Below are 19821 nucleotides of genomic sequence, written 5' to 3'. Positions count from 1 at the left end.
ATCTCTGTGCTGTGACCATTTGAGCAGGGTGGGCTCAGCAGAGGGGACCGCACCCTTGCCCTGTCCCTTTAGGTAACCTGAGCTGGCTGCAGTCCTGAGGGGGGGGAAACCTGCTCCCTCTGCCCAGGGACTGGTACCGGGGTGAGGGGCTCCTACCTGCTGGGCTGGGATCTGCCTGGTGACAGGTGATGTATTTCAAATGGGTTGGCTGGCAGCCAACCGGGGCCGGCCTCCGCTGGACCAGTGAATGAGGTCACGGGGGCCATATAAGTTAGGATGGGCGAGGAGGCGGTCTCTTCGGCCATGAGGTGAGGCTGGAGCCAAGGGAGGGACACAGAGAAGCCTTACCATCTGAAACTGGCTCTCTCTCACCCCAAAACTCATGAGCAAGGAACTGCCCGCCTCCAAAGGGAAACTTCACCGGCCTTTGGAGGATGCGTGTGAGTCAGCTACTCGAGATCTGATAGATATCGAGCTGGCAGTCACTCAGATGCGTGATCAAAAGGCTACCTCAGCCAGACTGTTTTGCTCTATGGGATTTGGATATTGCTCAATCTTGTGCCCTATTTTCACCCTACCCCTGTAATCAATAAAGTTCCCTTTTGTGGCTGGTGTAGGAGACTTATTGAGGGGTGGGTCTAAATTATGCCTAAGAGACCCCTTAGGTCTGCGGACGAAGGGAGACTTTACTTCTTGCCCCCTGACTTGGGGAAGTGCCCCAAGTGCCTGTACTGGGTCGAGTACCCGTCGGACATTAGGCCTGTGTTTCCCCGAGGACACAGGGCCGGGAGTGAGTCTCTTTTCCGGGTGGTGGTGGCGATGTTACCCCCAGACTAGCGCGGGTGCTCCGGGAGGGGGGTCAGCCAGACGTGAGGCGCCCCCAGGGAGGCACTCCGAGCCTGGCAGGGGGTCGGGCGCAGGGAGGTGGGCGGCTCAACGCAGGAGCGCCCCCTACTGGCCCGCCACAGGCCTTTCCCCTTGATGAGGTTTCAAACTCAGCTGTGTGTTTTAGTGTCACTCAGGGATGATCCATGATCTCCTTATACTCCCCCCCACCGCGGTGTAGGTCCTCGTTGCATGACTCAAATGTTTCCTTCAAACCCTTGTTGTGAAGCGTGGTAAGAAGAGCCTGGAGCTGCGTGGGTATTTCCCAGGCTGCTGGGTTTTGCTGGCTGCCTCCTTCCCACCTTCCTGCTAAGTATGTCAGGGGGGTTTGAAGCCTCCCCGAGAGGTGCAGGATGCGGCTGCAGCCCAGGCGGGGGATGGGGACTGGGCTGTGCCCATGCTCCTGCAGGATCCTGGCTCGAGGGTCTGGCCCCTGTGCTCAGGGTCCAACTGATGCTGCATTTGGGGCCAGGAAGGATTGTGCCCCCATGGTCAGATTGGTGCAGGCTGGGCAAGTGCATATTAACAGCCTTTTACAGAAGCAGCATGTTGGCTGTCAGGGTCCCTCTGCTTTCCTGCGGTGTGATGTCTTGTGCCAGGGTTGAAGGTGGTTTTATAAAGACTTTAGATGATGGATTTGTCCGGGCTGGTTTGCACAGGGCTGGTCCTGCCTCCAGAAGGGTTGGACTAGACGTGACCACTGGAGCGCCCTTCCAGCCCTGCGGCTCTAGGAGTTTAATGATTTCTAGGATTTTTGTGATTATGGGTTTGTCTGGGCTGGTTTGGACAGGACCAATCCTGCCTCAAGCAGGGGTTGGACTGGATGAGACCTTTGGAGGTCCCTTCCAGTCCCCCGGCTCTGGGATTTCTATGAACTGAGGGTCTTCCCGACACTTGGAAGTGTGAATGGGCTGCTGAATTGCCATGACCAGCCCCAGAGCGAGCTCGGTGCAGTTGGGCATGCGAGTTATGCGAACAGGTTGAATCTGCAAATCTGAAGTTGGCTTGTGTTGAATCTGTTAATGGTAATTCATGGGTAGTTTTACTTTACGTTCACAGTAGAGTCTGTGCTTGCTAGTCAGGCAGCGCTCTTTCCCGCGCCTGCGGCTGGAGCCCCTGGGGCAAGCGTAACGGGGTGGGGACTGGAGATGGTCCCAGTGCAGCCTTCTCAGACCAGCGCAAGGTTGCTCCTGCTGGCAGACTTTGCACGAGTGCTTGCGAGCAAGTGGATGGACCCGTGCAACGGCAAAGGGCTGCCTCCAGCATCCCTTTGGGGACGGCAGGTGCCGACCGCCCTGGGGCTGGTCGTGCTGTTGCAGAGCAGCCGCGGCATCCGAGCAAAGAGGGTGTGCGCGGGAGCAGGATCTGCTGCGCTGCTCCTTTCGTTGTCGGCCGTCTGAGCCGACGCTTACCATAGAAATCCTAGAGCAGTGGAGCTGGACGGGAGCCCCAGAGGCAGGATCGGGGCCGCGCAAACCAGCCCAGACACATCCATCATGTCTAAACTCTTCGTAAAACCACTGCCAGCCCAGCCGTGGCACCAGACACCAGCCCTGAACCTGCCGCAGGGAAAGTGGGGCGCCACGGCAGCCTGTGCCCTGCTTCTCTGCAAGGTTGTTGATAGACACTCGAGAGATCCCAGGTAGAGGCCGTGCCCCTGCTGCAGAGGAAGGCAACCCCCCCAGTCCACACCAAATTGAGCATGGGGGAAAATCCCTTTGTGACCCCAAATGCAGCATCAATCTGAGCCTGAGCTAAGGGGCAAGACCCCCCAGCCAGGACCCCCCCAGATTTGGTGCCAGCAGGAGCATGGGCACAGCCCCGTGCCCATCCCCAGCCTGGGCTGCAGCCAGCACCTCTGGGGGAGGCTTAAAAGCCCCTGAGGCATGAAGCAGAGCAGGAGAGGGGGCAACTAGGGCACCCAGAAACTGGGACAACCCCATAGGAGAACACACTGCTATATACTGTTATATTTCTCTTTCCTTTGCAGCTACTCCCGGAGAAGGAGACCGACTACAGTGAGTGTCCATCCCGGACCGCCTCTTCCCCCCATTGCAGACAGGCCTGTGCCGCGGGGTGGGGGGTTAGCAAGGGATTCCTGTGTGCAGGCATTTCTAATTGCACATGCGGCTCCTCTTCATGCTCATTGCTTTGGGGGGAGAGGGGGGACTTTTTCTGAGCCGCTTGTCTCCATGCTGCCCCCCGTCCGAGAGGACCGCTGGTTCACTGTGCCACACCGGGGCTTGCACCTCCTTCTAGAGCTGCCAGGCATTGCCCCTCTCCTTGTCCCCTCGGTCCAGTGTCCAGTCTCTCACAGGAGCATAGATATTTCTGCAAGGACAGATCCAGGCCCTGCCCCTCTGCCCCGGCAGCTCCCAGCACTCAGAGGCCCAACTGCCAGGTTGTCGCTTAGTTTAGAGAGCCGGTCTCTTCTTCCTAAAGCAATGAAGGAGCTCCTACTGAGTGCCCAGGACAGTGGACCCGATCCCTTAAGGGATCCTTTAATGCACGCAACGAACAGCCGCAGTGCGGCAAAGCCTCCCTGATATAACGAGCTTTTACTGATCCCAACAGCAGACGCCAGTGCTGCAACACGGCGGCTTTCCCTGTTACAGCACCCCCCCACTTCTCATGAACTTTTCTTCTGGTCCCAGGGGCTGTCACGAGGCGGTGCTGGAGTTTCACGTACCGGCTCGGGTGGTAGGGTAGCGGGCACGCTTCTTCCACGTGCGAACGGCACCAGGCTGGGAGGAGCGATGGTTCCTCCAGGAAGGGCTAGGACTGGAAGTGGTCAGCTGAAATAAGGAGCACGCTCAACCAGGACACGAGCAAAGTGCCGCATTTAGGTGGGACGGGGTCAGTACAGGATAGGGAATGGCCACCTAGAAGGCTACAAGGAGGATGCTAGAGCAGGTCATGGGTTGAATGTGGGGGCTGGGAGAGAAGGAAACAGGGACAAGATCCCTGGTATAACCCCTCCATGCAGTGCAGCATCCAGTTTGAGGCACCGTGCCCTGCAAAGGCTTGGGTCAGGTGGGGAGAGCAACACGAAGGACCCTGGGTTTAAAGAGCAGGAAGCCTGGGCTGGCTCGATGGCAAGGAGACCGTGGGGGAAATGTGCTTCTAATAGATGCCAAACACGGCCGTGACGGCGCGGAGGGAGGCTACGAACTCTTCTCCGTGGCTGTTTAGGCTGCAAAGAGCTGAGCTGAAATTGCAGCGAGGAAGACGGGGATGAGAAGAGGCAGGTCCCTGTGGGGCTGCCAGCCCTGGGGCAGGGTAGCCAAGGCCGCCTCAGGTCCCTCCAGCCCTGCTTAATCTGATGCCATAATAATAATAATAATGATTTTTTTTTATTTCCCTTTATTGATGGTGTAGCTGAGCTCACGGGCCCACCACAGAAACCTCCCAGGTTCGGTGCACAGGTAGGTGGGCGACCTCCGCCCCAGCCCGCGTCCCTCCTCTTCCGCTCAGGGTCGCGCGGCAGGACCGCGTCCGAGCCCTGCAGGCCCCGTCTGTCCCACTCCTGCGCGAGTGCTCTGGGGCCACGGGCTTCGGGAGCAGGGTCTCCCCAGCCCGGACGTACGAGCTCGGCGCACACGAGCAGAGAGGACGAGGCCTGCTCAGGAGAAGCCTGGCGGGGTCGTGCTGGGATGTGCTTTGGAAACGGCTCTCCAGTGCCTATTGCCAAAGCCATCTGCAAGGACCCCACTAGGCAAGCTGACCTCTTGCCCCCCGCCCTGTCCCAGCCGTTCCAGTCAGCCCCCACGGCCAACTTGGACCGGACGGATGACGCCGTCTACAGCAACGTGACAGACCTGGTGAAGGCCGTGCTGCAGCTGAAGAACGAGATCTGCCAGGTGCCTCCCGAGGAGTACATCGTCGTCGTGAAGGTAAAGCAACCCTGGGACCTCCACCGGGGGAAAGCGGGGGTCCCTCTGCAGCTCGCGCCACGTCCTGGCACCCTCCACCAGCCTCAGGGACCAAGGCGCAAGTCTAGGGCAGGACTCGAACTCGCGTCCGCCGCCTTGGGCCAGCCTCCGACCCAGGCGCTACCCTCTCCCCAGCATTAGCTGCAAACCGAGAGCATTACCCAGGATGCACCTCTTCCTAACCCACGTGCATCCGGGGTAATGCTGTCGGTGGCTGTTAGGCAGACTCGAGCTATCGCTGCTCACGTCCCCGTTCCCCTCCGCAGAACGTGGGTCTCTCGCTGCGGAAGCTGATTGGCAGCGTGGACGAGATCCTGCCCGTCCTGCCCGCGGCGTCCCGCACCGAGGTAGGATTGGGCCCCTTCTTGTCCCCTCCTGGACATGGAAGACAATGCTGTCACCAGGGGGGGGGGTTTGGTCCAGTGCGGGCAGCCACGGGCGATCACGAGTGTGGGGTAATTTCCCCTGGGTTTTTACACCAGGCCCAAGAGGTGTTATTCCAGCGCCTGGCCCTGAGGAGGGGGAGCTGGCTTTTATGGAGCAGGTGCCCACAGCGTCTCCACAGGGAGTGTGTTTGCATCCTTGTGTAAGGAGGGGGGTGTACACGTGTGTGTGTGAGACAGCCCCTACCAGCAGCCAGCAGCAGGGCACAAACCCAGCACCTGCCGCGCTGCCCTGAACCCCCTCTCTGCTAATGGAAGAGCTCCATCCATCGGCAGATGCAGTAGGTTGTTATCCCTGAAGTCACGGGGGTCAAACTCACGTGGGCGCATGGTCAGACGAGCTTGGCCGCTGTGACTTAGGGGATAACAACCTACCAGGTCTGCCAATGGACGGTTCTTTGGGCTGGATCAGGCCCGAAGCCCCCCTGTCTGTCCCCGTGGGCTGGATCCAGCGCTCGTAGCCGGTCCAGGACTGCACCGGCTGCACGTGGCACGGAGACGCTGCATGCAGCTCATGCGTGCAAGACCTGGCATGTTTTGGGGGGGCCCTGCCCTACGTCACCAGGGACAGGACAGGCTCTTCCCAACCATCACCCGGGGAGGTCCCCAGCTTTTCCCCGCTCTTCGTGCTCCCCCGTGAACGTGCTCTGTGCCGGCAGATCGAGGGTACCCAGAAGCTCCTGAACAAGGACCTGGCCGAGCTGATCAATAAGATGCGCCTGGCTCAGCAAAACGCGGTGACCTCGCTGAGCGAGGAGTGCAAGCGCCAGATGCTCACGGCCTCCCACACGCTGGCCGTGGATGCCAAGAACCTCCTGGACGCCGTGGACCAAGCCAAGGTCCAAGCCAGCCTGGTGAAGCTCTCGCTGGAGTGAGGCAGGGCGCGGAGGAGCGAGCGATGCGGCTGGCGGGGCACGGGAGAGGAGCCTGCCCCGGAGGACGTGGCTTTCTGTATCTTCTCTGGCCTCGACGTGCTGCCCCTTCCCCGCAGTCTCTCTCATGTCTTTGATATCGTCGTGTCGGTCGTCCGAATCCAGGCAGGGGGCTCCCGGGGCCAGGCCCCGAGAGGGCAGCGCTGGCGGGGAGGGGGGATGGCCGTCTTCCTGGGTCTGGCGGCCTGGGCGGCTGGGGACAAGCCTGCTTCCACGGGCCGTGGTGGCTCTAGGCCACAGCCAGCACCGGCTAGTCCGCCCAGCCAGGGCGCTGGCCGAGCCGTTCTCCCTCCCCAGAGGCGGTTGCATCGGTTCAGGGGCCCCCCCGGGGTGAGGATGCCCGTGCTGCGGTGGGCCGAGAGCTGCACGTTCCCCGCATGCCTCTCTGGACGTGGCCCGCCAGCCCCCGCGAGCTGGGGGGGCCGCAGGATCTTCCTTTCCTTGTACATTGTACAGAAGAGTTTATTTAATGACCCCCGGGTGGTCCGCGGGCCTCTCCGGGACCCGCGTTTCTCGTGCGCGAGCCGCCCGGCACCAAACAGCGCCCGGCCCTTTTGATCTGGTTTGTCGTCCGATTCATCCGTGTCCGGTCCTGGGCTTTTCCCGTGAGTTCCCACGAAGCTGTTTGTTCTGGCCGAGATAAACCATGTACAAAGGTGCCCCCGCCTCCGCCTCTCTGTCGCGTCCCGGCGAGCGCCACTTTCGCGTGTCCCTCGGGGGCCGGGGGAGCTCCCAGCAGCCTCGGCGTGTCCCCGTGCACACGCGCACATGCGTGGAGGCAGGCACCCCCATTATATGTCCAGCCGGAAACACACCCGTGCACACAGCCGCACACCTAGCTACCCACACCCACAGGCTTCATTATACAGCCAGCCACAAACACCCCCCATCTCATTATCTGTCAGCCAGAAACATGTACACACATACACTTGCCCCCACAACCACACATCTTATTACACATCCAGCCACCGGCATACCCATGCACACGCCCTCACACCTACACCCACATGCTTCATTATATAGCCAGCCACAAACACCCCCCCCACTTCATTATAGGAACATATCCACACACCTCGTTATATATCCAGCCAGAAACACATGCATATGCATGCACGCACACACCTAACCCCACAACCACACATTTCATTATGCATCCAGCCACAAACACACCCATGCACACACTCTTACACCTACCCCCACACCCACATACTTCATTATTCAGCCTGTCACAAACACACACAACCCCCCATTACAGATCAGCCAGAAACATACCTACACACACACACACCTCATGATATATCCACCCAGAAACACACACACACACACTCCTTCACACCTACCCCCCCACTTCACTATGCAGCCAGTCACAAGCACCCCCCACTTCATTATATTTCAGCCAGAAACACACACCCACCCACACACTTTATTATACATCCAACCAGAAGTATGCGCGCGCACACACTTCACTATACATTCAACCACAAATGTACATACACCCCTCATTATATATCCAGGCAGAAACATACCCACACACACGCACCCACGCATACACCTTATACATCCAGCCAGAAACACAAGCATATATATGCACACACACTCACACCTACCACACCCCCACACATTCAGACACCCCCCCGTTATTATATAGCCAGCCACAAACCCAAACATCACACGCACACATGCACACCTGATTATGCATTCAGCCAGAAATGGACCCCCCCACACACCCCCACATCCTCCATACACCCATCCAGAAACACATCTGAACACTCCCCCACAGCCCCATCGTCATACATGTGGTCAGAAACACATTCACACCTCATATACACCCAGCCAGAAGCAAGCTCACGCGCGTGCGCACACACACACACGAAATCTCATTATACACCCAGCCAGAATCATACCCACCCACCCACGCAAGCACCCTTCATATATGCCCAAGCTGCTAATACACCCACACACACCCCGGCATTATACATCTAGCCAGAAACCCCCCACCCCTCCCCTCCACACATGCACACCCCTCATACACCCAGCCAGAAACACACCCGTGTCCACCCATGCTTGCCCGCTGAGTCACGTGCACCCGCTGTGTCCTGGATGGACAGCCCGGCACATGCATATGCTGCAGGCCCCAAATCCTACTGGGCTGAAAAGGTTTATTCCAGCTCATTTTTGTGCTAGTGTGTACAGCCCAGGTCTTCTCCCCCGTGTGCAGTCATGACCTCTCCCCGGCTGGACCCCGGGCCCGCAGGACGTGGCAGCAAGCACGAGGGGAAGGTCGGGGGTTTCTTGGGAAGCTGTAAGTGAGGACCTGCAGAGCTGCGGGGCTGGCAGGGAGCTGCGGAGGTCACATCTGGTCCAACTCCTGCCTGAGGCAGGGTCAGACCTGTCCGGACCATCGTCCTTTTGATATGAATACGTGGAGGCTGGAAAAAAAGAGGAGGCTTCCAGCAATCAGAGCAGGGGGTGATGGACCCACCACGCTCAGGCAACCAGGGTTTATGGAGCCGATGAATGCGGTACCATGATGCGCGGCCTTCATCAGCGAGGGACTGCTGGGAGATGCCAGCTCCGTGGTTGGCGCGGGATGGTCCTGCTTGCCGGCGGGAGATGGGGGCAGGCTGGGGCCAGTATCAGACCCCATGAAGCGCAAGGGGTGTGATGGGAGAGAGGGGGCTGTGCAAGAACAAAGGGGACCGTTGTGACGTTGGTCTCAGTGTCACCCATGTGGACACGCGTGTCTCTGTCACGGTCAAGGGGGTGTTCGTGCGCAGACCAGGCCCCCCTTGGTGGTAGCCTGCTGGTGAGACTGGGAGACCTGGCAGTGAGGACTCCTGGGTTCGTGGAGCTGCTTAGAGCCCCCCCGGGACCCGCGCCCTGGCCTGGAGACCCAGCACAGCCCCAGGGGGTCACGCATGCTGCGTGCCTCAGTTTCCCTCCCTCTGGAAAATGGCGAGGTGGGCTCCCAGGGGAGCTGTGAGAGTTACCCATCTGCAGGAGGGGGGCAACTGAAAACCAGCAAGTGGGTTTTTTTTTTCCCCCCATCAGTGAAATGAACTTAAAAGGGTTTGTCCTGCTTGGAAATGAGTCAACCTGGGGGAGAGGAAACTGGTTTGGTCTCCGGATTTCATTCAGATGCTCCCCTTCCCTCTGCGCGTGTGCATGCACACACACACGCACACACACACACACACACACACACTGGATGGGATCTGGGGATGTGGGGGGACACCCTATTTGGAGCAAGCCCCCCAGCCTTTTGCAAAAAGTTGCACCTAAACTGCTCAGAGGAACCAGCGGTTGCTTGGAAGACCTTATGCTGCCTCCAGAAAGGGTTTTTTTCTAGAGGTTGGGTCCCGTTAGGAGCTTTTGGGGAGGACGGGGAAGGCGCAGGATAGCTATAGTGGGCGAGCGTGTGTCCGGGGTGGGCTAGGAACCGGCTCACCTGCAGAGTTAGCTTGCGGGGGGGGTCTCCCTTGGCCACTACTCTCCCCGTCCATACATGCCCCACTTCTCTGAGGTCGCATCCCAGGCTTCCTCCTCCAGCCGGGGGTCTGAGCTGGAGCCCGGGGCTGGTCACCCAGCCCTCCTGTGCGAGGATGATTCATGCTGATGCCCTGGCCTGGAAAGAGTCCTCCCACGCCTTGTCTGGATGGACCCCCCCTTGAAGATCAGCCTTGATGGCTGTATCAGAGGACTCGTGCAATGCAGTCACAGGGGGCTGGAGCAGGTGAGCCCAGCCACCCATGCCAGCAAGTGGGGGGAAGAGAGGGGCTTTGCAGCCTGGCTGCTCACACCTGGGCTAGGCCAACCTGGGCACGGATGTGTCCATAGAGGCTCCGTGTTGGCCACCCCGCTGGGGTAGACCCAGAGGTCTCTCAAGCTCCAGGCCCGGCGTCCAGCAGCATCTCAGTGGGGCAGAGGAAGGGCTGGAGTACACAGTGCCCCTGGCAGCTATATCTGGGGGCACGGCGGATGGGGAAGGGGTTGGAGTTGGCCAAGAAACTCAGAGGAACTCGGTCTGCAAACCAGCGTGAGCAAGGCACCCTGTGTCTGGCCAGCTTGAGCGCATTTCAAGCCCAAAGTGCCCTCTGTGCCCTTGGCTGCTGCGTCCAGCAGAGGAAAAAGTCCACGGCCTTTCCCTGGCACACGGCATCGCCACTGAAACGATAGTGCCCACAGCCTGATGCCCCGCCGGGAGGAGCGTGCCCGCCTGGGTCCCCGCGGGGCCATGCTCATCCTGGCTGGCTCTGCACGCCCGGCGTCAGGCCAGGCCGTGCAAGGTGTGAGCGGCGCCGCCTAAATCATCCCGGCCAGGAAAGGGGGGAGGAAGAGGCCGATGGTCCCCAGCAGGCAGACGATGATGAACATCCAGAGGAAGATCCGGTCTATGACCATGGCGACGTATTTCCAGTCCTCCTTCACCTGCGAGCGGACGGGAACCTGGGAGGTTAGCGAGACGGGACCCAGGCGCAGCCACGGAGGGCCAGCGGCTTGGCCCGGGGCTTGGACACCAGCACGAATCGCTGGTCCCGGGCTGGGAGCTGGATTGCTGCTGTGCAAACTTCCCCCCAACGCGCTCGCTCCCACACCCCACGTGCAATGGCGCTGTGATTCACACCCTGCAAAGTCCAAGGAGGGGGGCTCACTCCTTGCCGTGCCCCTCCCTCCTGTGCTCAAGAGTGACCGATGCCCCTCTCCTCCAAGCACGTGGCCAGCCCCTCGGTGGATCTGGCTGGATCTCCCACTGCACCCGGTGGCCACAAACCCCACTTCAATGCCACGCTGGGTGGAAAAAGAACGGCCTGGGGCTAGCTTTAAACTTCTCCTGCTTCGTTCATGCTGTGACCCCTCGTGCTTGTGCGGTGAGGGACACTCAAGCCCTTATAATGTTTTCTTCCTCATCTCATTTCCTAGAAACCCTTCTCACGTCCCCCGCTCCAGCATCTCTTTTCTACACCCAACAGGCCTGGCCTCTTTTAGTCCCCCCTGCCATGCCACTCACCATCCTCGTCGCCCTTTGCACCCTCTCTGCTTCTCCTGCCTCCTTTTGGAGGTGTGGAGACCAGAGCCGAGCGCAGGACGCAAGGTGCAGCAGCACCGTGGATGGCTCGCAAGGCAACACGATCCTTTCCCTTTTGTTCATAGCTCTCCTAATCACCCCAGGGTCCCCCCGCCCGGCTAGCCCGCGGGGCTCCCACTCACCGAGAAGTCGGCATCCTCGGCCCGCAGGTGGTCGGCGATGTAGTGCACCCCCTCCAAGGCCCGCAGCAGGCTGGGAGACAGCAGCAAGCCCGGATCGGGCCCCGGGCTGTCCCCCTTGGCGGGCAGCCGCTGGGCCTGGCTCCCTGGCACCCTGCCCAGGTGGCGAGCGCAGCTGTAGCGGTGCTGGAGGCTGTGGCCGCGGGAGCCGCCAGGGCGCGTCCTCTCCTCTTCCTCCTCCTCCTCCTCCTCCTCCTCCCATCGGTCGTCCACGTCCGTCTCCAGCCAGCACCGGGAGGTACTGAGGTGGGCACCGGGCGGGCCGTACCGCCCCAGCAGCATCCCCGCGCCGGGCGGGCGCTTCATAAAGAGCCAGCGGGGGATGAAGTCCAGGAAGACGCCGCGCACCCACCTCGGCATCTTGTGGGTGCTGGACGAGCGGTGGTGGACATTGAGGACGAAGACGGTGATGACGATGGAGAGGGTGACGAAGATCATGGTGAAGAGGAGGTACTCGCCGATGAGGGGGATGACCAGGGAGGTGGAGGGGATGATCTCGGTGATGAGCAGCAGGAAGACGGTGAGGGAGAGGAGCACGGAGATGCAGAGCGTGATCTTCTCCCCGCAGTCCGAGGGCAGGTAGAAGACCAGGACGGTGAGGCAGGAGATGAGGAGGCAGGGGATGATGAGGTTGATGGTGTAGAAGAGGGGCAGGCGGCGGATGACGAAGCAGTAGGTGATGTCGGGGTAGATCTCGGTGCAGCAGTCGTACTTCTTGGTGTTGTAGGTGCCCACGGCGTTGACGATGGCCCACTCCCCACTCTCCCAGTAATCCTTCAGGTCCACCTGGCGCTCCATGCTCTCCAGGTCGATCTTGGCCTTGTCGTAGGTCCACGAGCCGAACTTCATCTTGCAGTTCTGCTGGTCGAAGGGGAAGAAGGTCACGTCGATGCTGCACGAGCTCTTGTAGATGGCCGGCGGCACCCACTTCACCCGCCCGCTGGAGAACAGGTGGGCTTTGGTCATGTGGGTCACTGCAAACTCCCCGTCGGCGCTGGAGAGGGGGGCACAGGACCGCGGGAGTCAGAGGGGTGGAAAGGACCGGAGGGGCCAAACTCATTGGCAGAGCTAACGTGGAGGATGGGGTTGTGTAGGCTGCTTGGCCGTACAGCCGCGGGTACCCACTTGACCCTGGGGACCAGTCACCCTTGCAGCCCCAGCCCGCCACAGGTGAATGCGAGAGAGGAGTCCATTCATAAGTGCTCGGAGGACCTGAGGAAAAGGACATTATAGTCCGGACCCCACAATCCAGACCTGGGGCAAAAAACTCCTTCTTGACCTCTGTTGGGTGATGGAGCTGGCCCCAAACGCAGGAATAAGACCTACCCCCCAGCCAGGACTGTCTGGGTTGGAGAGATGCCAGCAGGAGCATCAGGGCACCCCAGCCAACCCCCCCCACCTTAGCTGTGGCCAACACCTAGTGCTTCAGAGGACACCGGCAAGGCTCGGTGGCAAAAGGGGGTGCAACCACGGTGTGTCAGGCACCTAAATCCCTTGGGAACTCCATTCCTGGCTTCTTCAGCCACCTCTGCAGCACAGCCCAGCTGGGTTTCTGCCAAACACCAAGGGAAAAACATGCTACACAGCAGGGCAGAGGCACGGCCTGGGTCCAGCATGGGGACGCATCTCCTGTCTGCTCTGGCAGACGGTCCCTAATCGCTCCGGGCTCCGGCACGGGGTCCCCGGGCAACTTCACAAAGCTGGAGGGCGGCTTGGAAGGAGTCACCCCTGCTTCCAGCCCCGTGGGACATGCTCTGCAGTCACTGCCAGTGGCCGCAGGATGGCAGCAACCCCCAAATTTAAGCCGGGTTGGGGGGGCGGGCAGCCTTCAAGGCTCTGTCTGGCCTGACCCTACCTGTGCTGAGCTGGATGAAGTCTGCCAGCTTTTTATTACATGCACTGTTTTTCTTTGCATACAACACACCCCTAGATAGATAGATAGATAGATAGAGGCTAATTTTAAGGATAGATGAATGGATGAAGGGTTTGTATAAGGATAGGTAAATCACTAGATAGACATGCACTTTGTTTTAGACAAGCAGAATGAAGAGGTTGTAAAACCCCCACCCCAATCTCTCCTTTAAAATGCTGCTGAGCAGGGCCTTTCCCCAGGGCAAGCTGCAGCAGAAGCGGTGATCCCGGTATTTCCTCACATAAAAAACGCTCCCCAATTTCCAGCAGCTTGGGGGGAAAGGCTGCAGGTTGTCCGTGAGAAAACACAGCGTCACTCAACAGCCTGGAGTCGCAGGCAGAGACCAGCACCCCGCTGTGCAAGGCACTGTACAAACCCAGACCAGAGATGACCCCCATTTTAAAGAGCTTAGAAGCTAATACAGGTAATAGGAGGGTCGGGAAATACAAGGGGACAGCGAGGCAATGGCAGCCCCGTTGGCTTTCCTGGGGTCGCTCCTGACTGGCAATGGCAAGCAGCGACAGGCTCCCGGGATTGCATGGGAATTGCACCTCCCCGCCCCGTTGCCACAAGCTGGGCACTGCCTACTTGTTATACAGCACGATGTCCGGGATCCAGATCATCTCCGAGGGCACGCGGATGGAGGTGACGTTGTCGAAGTCGGCGGGGTTCCAGCGCAGCTTGTAGTCGCTCCACTCCTGGCGGCGGGCACACAGAAAGGGGGTCTCAGGCTGATGTGCTGGTGGGTCGCTCACCCAGGACATGCGCCCGTCCCCTCTGTGCCCCCCGGGAACGGGCCTCACCTGTTTCAGCCACACGTTCGTGGTCATCATCTGGTTCTTCTCGTCCTGGGGCACAGGGGACAGAGAGTGGGGTTAGCCCCAAGGAAACCAGCCTCAGAGGTGAAACCAGGAGCTCTCGTGGGGCCCATTCAGCGAGGGTCTGAGCCGCCACCCTCTCTACACCAGCCGCCTTCGCCTCTGGGCCAGCGCGGGGCGGGACTGGCATCATTCCCACAAGTGTGTGTGGGCAGGGAGGAAGGGAAGGAAAGAAAGAGAGGAAGAATAATTTTAGGCAAGTGGATAGATATAAGGATAAGTGGATGCACAAATGGATGGAGGCTATGTATAAGGATAGCTACATAGCTAGATAGGGGGTAATTTTAAGGATAGATAGATGGATGAAGGGTGTGTATGATGGTAGATAGACAGACAGATAGGGCAGATGGATGGATGGAGGATATGTATAAGGATAGATAGATAGATTTCATAGATTTCATAGACATCACGCTGGAAAGGACCTTGGGAGATCATCAAGTCCAGCCCCCTCCCAAAGCGGGGCAGCCTGGCAGATCTATCTATCTATAGATAGATAGGTAGATAGATAGATAGAGGAGGCTAATTTTAAAGGTAGATGGATGGATGAAGAGTTTGTATAAGGACAAATAGACAGCTAGATAGAAGGATGGATGGATGGATGATATGTAGGAGGATGGCCGGCTGGATGAAGGATATGTATAAGGATGGATAGATAGATAGATAGATAGATAGATAGAGGAGGCTAACTTAAAGGTAGCTGGATGGATGAAGAGTTTGTATAAGGACAAACAGATAGACAGACAGCTAGACAGAAGGCTGGCGGGCTGAAGGATGTGTATAAGGGTAGATGGGCAGGCAGGCGGGCTATTCCTGATCCATCAAGTCTGGTGCTTGTAGCAAATAAAAAGACTCTCAAACCCGTTGGGTAACAACAGTGACCGGCAGCTGGCTGCTTGGCAGGGTCACACGGCCGACGTGCCCGGCGTCGGCTCAGGGACCGGCCCCTTCCTGCAGATACGTATGCTCATGCTTAACTTCTGCCGGGTGCAGCTGGGCAGGATCAGGGCCCCCAGGGCACCCCCGGCCAGGGCATCCATAACCAGCCGTGCTGAGCACGAGGGGGTTAACAGCCCCAGTCCCTTCTGAGCGACGGGAGCAATGCTGCTGAAGGAAGCTGGGCCTGACGCCGGCCCCCCTCGCCTGCACCTTTGCAGCGCTCCCCCCTGCGCACGGAGGCTCAGCTCCCAGGTCGCGTTGCTGTGGGCCGCGCTGCCGGTCCCAGGGTCGGGCCGGCTGCTTATGCTGTAACAGGGCCTGCCTGGCTGCACAAGCCACTCACGTGCCTGGCATCGCCCGCTCCACTGTCTACCCTGTAAAATCACATCCAACACAACCTCACTTGCCCAGAAGCGGGGGGACGGCAGCATCCCGTGTCCTGCCATGAGACGCTGCAGAGCTACAAGGCGTGTTGCCCAGAGACACCAGAACCGGCCCCAGGTAAAGCAGAGGGGCAAGGCCTGGCAGTGTCCTGCTGCTTCGGTGGGTGCTAAAATGCACTCAAGAAATACCAGGTCGAGGCCATGCTCCGGCTACACAGGAAGGCACCCCCCTCCGAGACAGTACCAATCTGACCCCGGGGATAATATCCCTTCCTGACCCCCAGCGCAGCATCAGTCTGACCCTGAGCAGAGGGGCAAGACCCTCTAACTAGAAACTCCTGAGTTTCCTAAGTCCCCAGTCCCCATCCCCAGCCTGGGCTGCAGCCAGCACCCAGTTGCACCCCATTCACTGAACCAGCAAGCACCCAGCCCATGTCTCGCCTACGAGATGCCCAAGTGGACTCAGGTGGATCCTAATGTCTCTCCTTTCAGTACTTGCAAATCCACAAATGCACCTGCTTCGGTAACATGCTGCCACTACGGCCTTCAAGACCAAGCCCTGCAAAGCAGCGAGGAGGAAGAGGACGTCTGACCCACGTGTGCATGCACAGACTCGGCTGGGATAGGATCCAGCCCCTAGGTCCTTTCATGGATGTTACCACTTATTTCAAGGATGTGCCAGTGAATCTCCTGCCGGGCTAGAGCATCTTGCCCCACCGCTCAGCATCAGACCCATGCCCTTTTGGGGGACTGGGATTTTTCTCCTGGTCAGATTGGTACGGACTGGTCTGCAGTGGGGGCACGGCCTCTTCCTGGCATCTCTCAAGCTTATATGAACAACCTTTGCAGCAGCAGGACGCTGGCTGCCGCGGGCCCCCTGCTTCCCCCGTGGCAGGGTCAGGTGTGACGCCTTGTGCTGTGTCAGTTGATGGTAGTTTTACTAAGGGTTTAGGTGACGGATGCGTCCGGGCTGGTGTGGACAGACTGATCCTGCCTCAGGCAGGGGCTGGACGAGATGTGACCTGAGAAGCTCCCTTCCAGGCGCTCGTTTAATCCTATCAGGTTTCCAAATACAGCCCTAACATTGCCTATTAGGAGCCTTGCAAAGAACAGAAGTTCGTCCCTTTTGGCCCCGCAGCCCAGACAGAACAGAAAGCCCTACCCTCCAGCTTAGGGCTGTGGTATTAGTTGCCCCCAGTGTGATCAGCACCCCTGATTTACCAGGCTCGCAGCGGTCAATCTGGGGGGAGCTGACACCAGGAGCTCACACGCAGCGCACTGCCCTTTTTGCAGATGCCTCGTTGTCCCTTTTTATTAACTGCCGGGCGCTGAAGGCCTCCTCTTGCTGGACGGGGTGTCAGCTGGGATTTACCAGAGTGCTGCACTCCCCCGGGCACGAGCGTCTGTCTTTAGCTGCTGGAGGAGCCCTTGCTGTGAATGGCTCGGTGGGCCCTTGGCTTTCGTCTGGGGTCTCCAGCAATGGCCTTGCTCTTAATACATCCCAGATCTGCAGGGTTAGGAAGGGTCTGCTCCCCCTACCCCAGCCCCGATGGACTGGAAACCCCAGCCCTGCTTGGAAACCTCCAGGGATGGAGACTCCACTGCTCCCCTGGGCAGCTGGTGCCACTGTCCTACCGCTCTGACCATTAGGGAGCTCTCAGTCTTCCCTGCTGCAGTATGAACCCATTGGGTCCTACTTGTCCAGGGAAAACAGCTGCCTCTGAATCTCCTGTGCAGCCTCAACCCACCTCCCCATCTCAGTTTTTCCTCGCATGGCTGCATCCCAGCCCGTGTCATCCTCGCTGCTCACCTCTGGATCCTCTCCGGTTTCCCGACACCCCTATGAAAAGGCAGAGCCCACAAGCGCACCCCAGCTCGCAGCTCTGGGTAGAGTGGTACCTTCACCCACCCCCCGCGTCTTGCATTCGATGCTCCTGTTAATTCGGCCCATAATTGCACATGCTTTTTTTTTGGTTTGTTTGTTTTTTCAACAGTCGGGGTCAGGGACCGTCTGCCCTAGCAGACAGGAGATGCATCTCCACACTGGGCTGCTGACTCGCATGGAGCCTGTGATCCACCAACACCCCCCCCCCCCCCCAGCGTCGCTGCCTGGCCGTTCAGCCCCATCCGGCATGCGTGTGCTCCGTTACTCGTCCCTAGATGCAGCATTTCTGTCTCTGTTTGTTGGCTAATCCTGGGCTACAAACAATGAAGGGAGACAGAAATGTATTGCTGTCCCTTTGGATGCTAAATGTCTGCGTCACATTAGCGGCCGCAGGTTCAAGGATAAGGGACTCACCCACGGCCGCACAGTCAATCAGTGGCAGAGCCACTGAAGACCGTCCATGTCACCCTGGCGGAGGGAGGGTTTTCTTCCTGACCCCCGCCACATGCCCAGAAGCACGAGGCTGGGCTCGGCCTTGCCCGGCTATCGCATTAGCAGCCTCTGAGCCGTCACCGGAGGCTGGGGGAGGGGAGCCGGAGCCCGGCACGGCGTACGTACCACGTCGATCAGCTGGGCAATGGACAGCCCGAAGCGCACGATGACCACGTCGGAGATGTTGGGGACGGGCCGCGACCAGCGGTTGTAGCCGCTGAAGAGGTACTTGAAGAGGCGCTCCTCGGCGTGGCTGTGGGTCTGGGCCGGCAGGGACAGCGCTGCGGAGAGGGACACAGCGGCCACGGGGCTGAGCCACAGCACTCACGTGGGACGCAGGTAGGTGCTGCTTGTTCGAGCAGCATCTCCGTGGACCGGACCCCAAAACCGCGGCAGGGATGGGGTTCAGCCCCGTCTCTGTGGCCTCGGGACCTCTCCAGAGCCCTGGAGCGGGGCTGAGGGAGGAGGGGGGCAGGGGGCTGTGTCGGCAGCAGGGGATGGTTAGGGAGCAGGTGCCTGACCCCTGGGCCAGGGGGTGCGGGGTGTATATCATGTACACCCCTGCGCTCAGGGTCAGACTGATGCTGCATTTGGGGTCAGGAAGGGATTTGACCTTCATGGTCAGACTGGTACGGACTAGGGGGTTTCCTTCCCCATGCCCCTCTCAGGCCCGCCCTTCCATCCAACAAGGTGAAGCTCTTGTATTGGATGCCCGAAGTCTCTGGGAAATCAGGCTGTAGGGCCCCCAATTCATGGTGGAGCAGAATTGCTGCTCGATGCGTGCCAAAAGGCACCCAAGGGACCCGAAAAAATCAGCCCCTGTCCTGAGGGGTTTGCCCTTTCCCCAAACCCCGCTCACAGCTCCTTCATGCAACAGCCGGGCACCCGCCGGCACATCCCTCCTCGGCCTTGCCAAGCAGCCTGGTCCGAGCAGGGCAGCCGGGCACGTTTGATTTCATTGCATCTGATGGGCCGCCGTGCGCACGTGTGCCAGGGCGTGATGGCTCGGCGTGGCAGCCGGGCCTGCCTGGGCCCCAGCCCCCGCGTGGGAGGGGAGATGCATGCCAGGAGAGATCAAGTGCTGTGGCTGCGTGGTCAGTCGCCTCGAGGAGAGGGAAGGGTTTCAGCTCCCCCTGCATGCATCCATCCTCATGTCGGTGGGGGCTTCATGCCCGGCCCCTCGCTGAGACTTAGGCCGTGCCTGCCATACCTGCGTGGCCCATTTGGCTGGGAAAAGCCATTGCATTAGCCCTTAGGGCTAAAAGCGTAGAGAGCAACTGCTCTTAGGCATGTTGGGACCGTCATGGGGAGCTCCCGACCCGCAGGATCCGTGCTCCACTTCCACCCGCTGGCAGATGCATGGCACCCCCTCCGCTCCAGGCCTCATCCAGCTCCTTGGCTCACGCGCTGCCAGCTCTCTATGGCACGGTTCAGTCCTCGAGGTGTTGGCCAAGATGCACTGCTAACCCCCTCCATTAGCTGCTTCCCCCACACAGCCCATTTCCTTGCTACCAGCTCCTGGCATCGAGGCCCAGTAGCAAGCGGCTGGACCAGTGCCTAAAGGGTGGGGAGGGAAACCAGCGTGGAAACGGGTGACTGAGGAAAGAAAGAGGGGCGCGGCGGGGGCGCAGAGCTCAGTGGGATGTGTGAGGAGTCGGCTGCATGTGTCTGCTCTGAATTGGCCACGAAGGAGCTGCCGAGGATGGAGCTGGGCTGTTCTCAGTGGGGGCAGGTGAGGCAGCAAGGAGCAATGGGCGCAAGTGGCAGCGAGGGAGGCTGAGGTTGGGTATTAGGAAAAAGGTGTGCACTAAGAGGGTGGTGAAGCACTGGAACGGGGTACCGAGAGAGGTGTGGAGTCTCCATCCTCAAAGACCCAGT

General features: G+C 59.5%; 2 protein-coding genes and 1 long non-coding RNA gene across 10 annotated transcripts in view; 1 reads left to right on the top strand and 2 right to left on the bottom strand.

Annotated features, from left to right (window-relative positions):
* PTK2B (protein tyrosine kinase 2 beta) overlaps positions 1 to 6851 on the top strand; it is a 70147-nt gene extending 63296 nt beyond the window's left edge. For 3 of the 7 annotated variants that reach the window (XM_019537271.1, XM_019537269.1, XM_019537264.1), the window contains 4 exons: positions 2876 to 2903; positions 4255 to 4310; positions 4635 to 4778; positions 5084 to 5447. In XM_019537271.1, coding sequence (XP_019392816.1) covers positions 2876 to 2903; positions 4255 to 4310; positions 4635 to 4778; positions 5084 to 5407 — 552 coding nt within the window. In that variant the 3' untranslated portion in view covers positions 5408 to 5447. Of the gene's footprint in view, positions 1 to 2875; positions 2904 to 4254; positions 4311 to 4634; positions 4779 to 5083; positions 5448 to 5919 lie in introns of those variants that run through there. The other 4 variants (XM_019537270.1, XM_019537268.1, XM_019537266.1 and 1 more) reach the window with 3 other exon arrangements.
* The window catches only part of LOC109311567, a 24435-nt gene continuing 5805 nt past the window's right edge, over positions 1192 to 19821 (bottom strand). The window contains exons 2-3 of the long non-coding RNA XR_002101538.1: positions 9993 to 9997; positions 1192 to 1285 (exon numbers count right to left, since the gene is read on the bottom strand). This is a non-coding gene — a long non-coding RNA (uncharacterized LOC109311567). The remainder of the gene's footprint in view (positions 1286 to 9992; positions 9998 to 19821) is intronic.
* Positions 9458 to 19821, bottom strand: part of CHRNA2 (cholinergic receptor nicotinic alpha 2 subunit) — a 21691-nt gene continuing 11327 nt past the window's right edge. The window contains exons 3-7 of one of the 2 annotated variants that reach the window (XM_019537272.1): positions 18070 to 18224; positions 14173 to 14217; positions 13958 to 14067; positions 11401 to 12451; positions 9458 to 10620 (exon numbers count right to left, since the gene is read on the bottom strand). In XM_019537272.1, coding sequence (XP_019392817.1) covers positions 10495 to 10620; positions 11401 to 12451; positions 13958 to 14067; positions 14173 to 14217; positions 18070 to 18224 — 1487 coding nt within the window. In that variant the 3' untranslated portion in view covers positions 9458 to 10494. Of the gene's footprint in view, positions 10621 to 11400; positions 12452 to 13957; positions 14068 to 14172; positions 14218 to 18069; positions 18225 to 19821 lie in introns of those variants that run through there. The other variant, XM_019537273.1, reaches the window with a different exon arrangement.

Source organism: Crocodylus porosus, unplaced genomic scaffold (assembly GCF_001723895.1).
Source record: "Crocodylus porosus isolate Cpor-Errol unplaced genomic scaffold, CroPor_comp1, whole genome shotgun sequence".
Lineage (NCBI taxonomy): Eukaryota > Metazoa > Chordata > Crocodylia > Crocodylidae > Crocodylus > Crocodylus porosus.
This window is presented reverse-complemented; position numbering and strand designations above follow the sequence as displayed.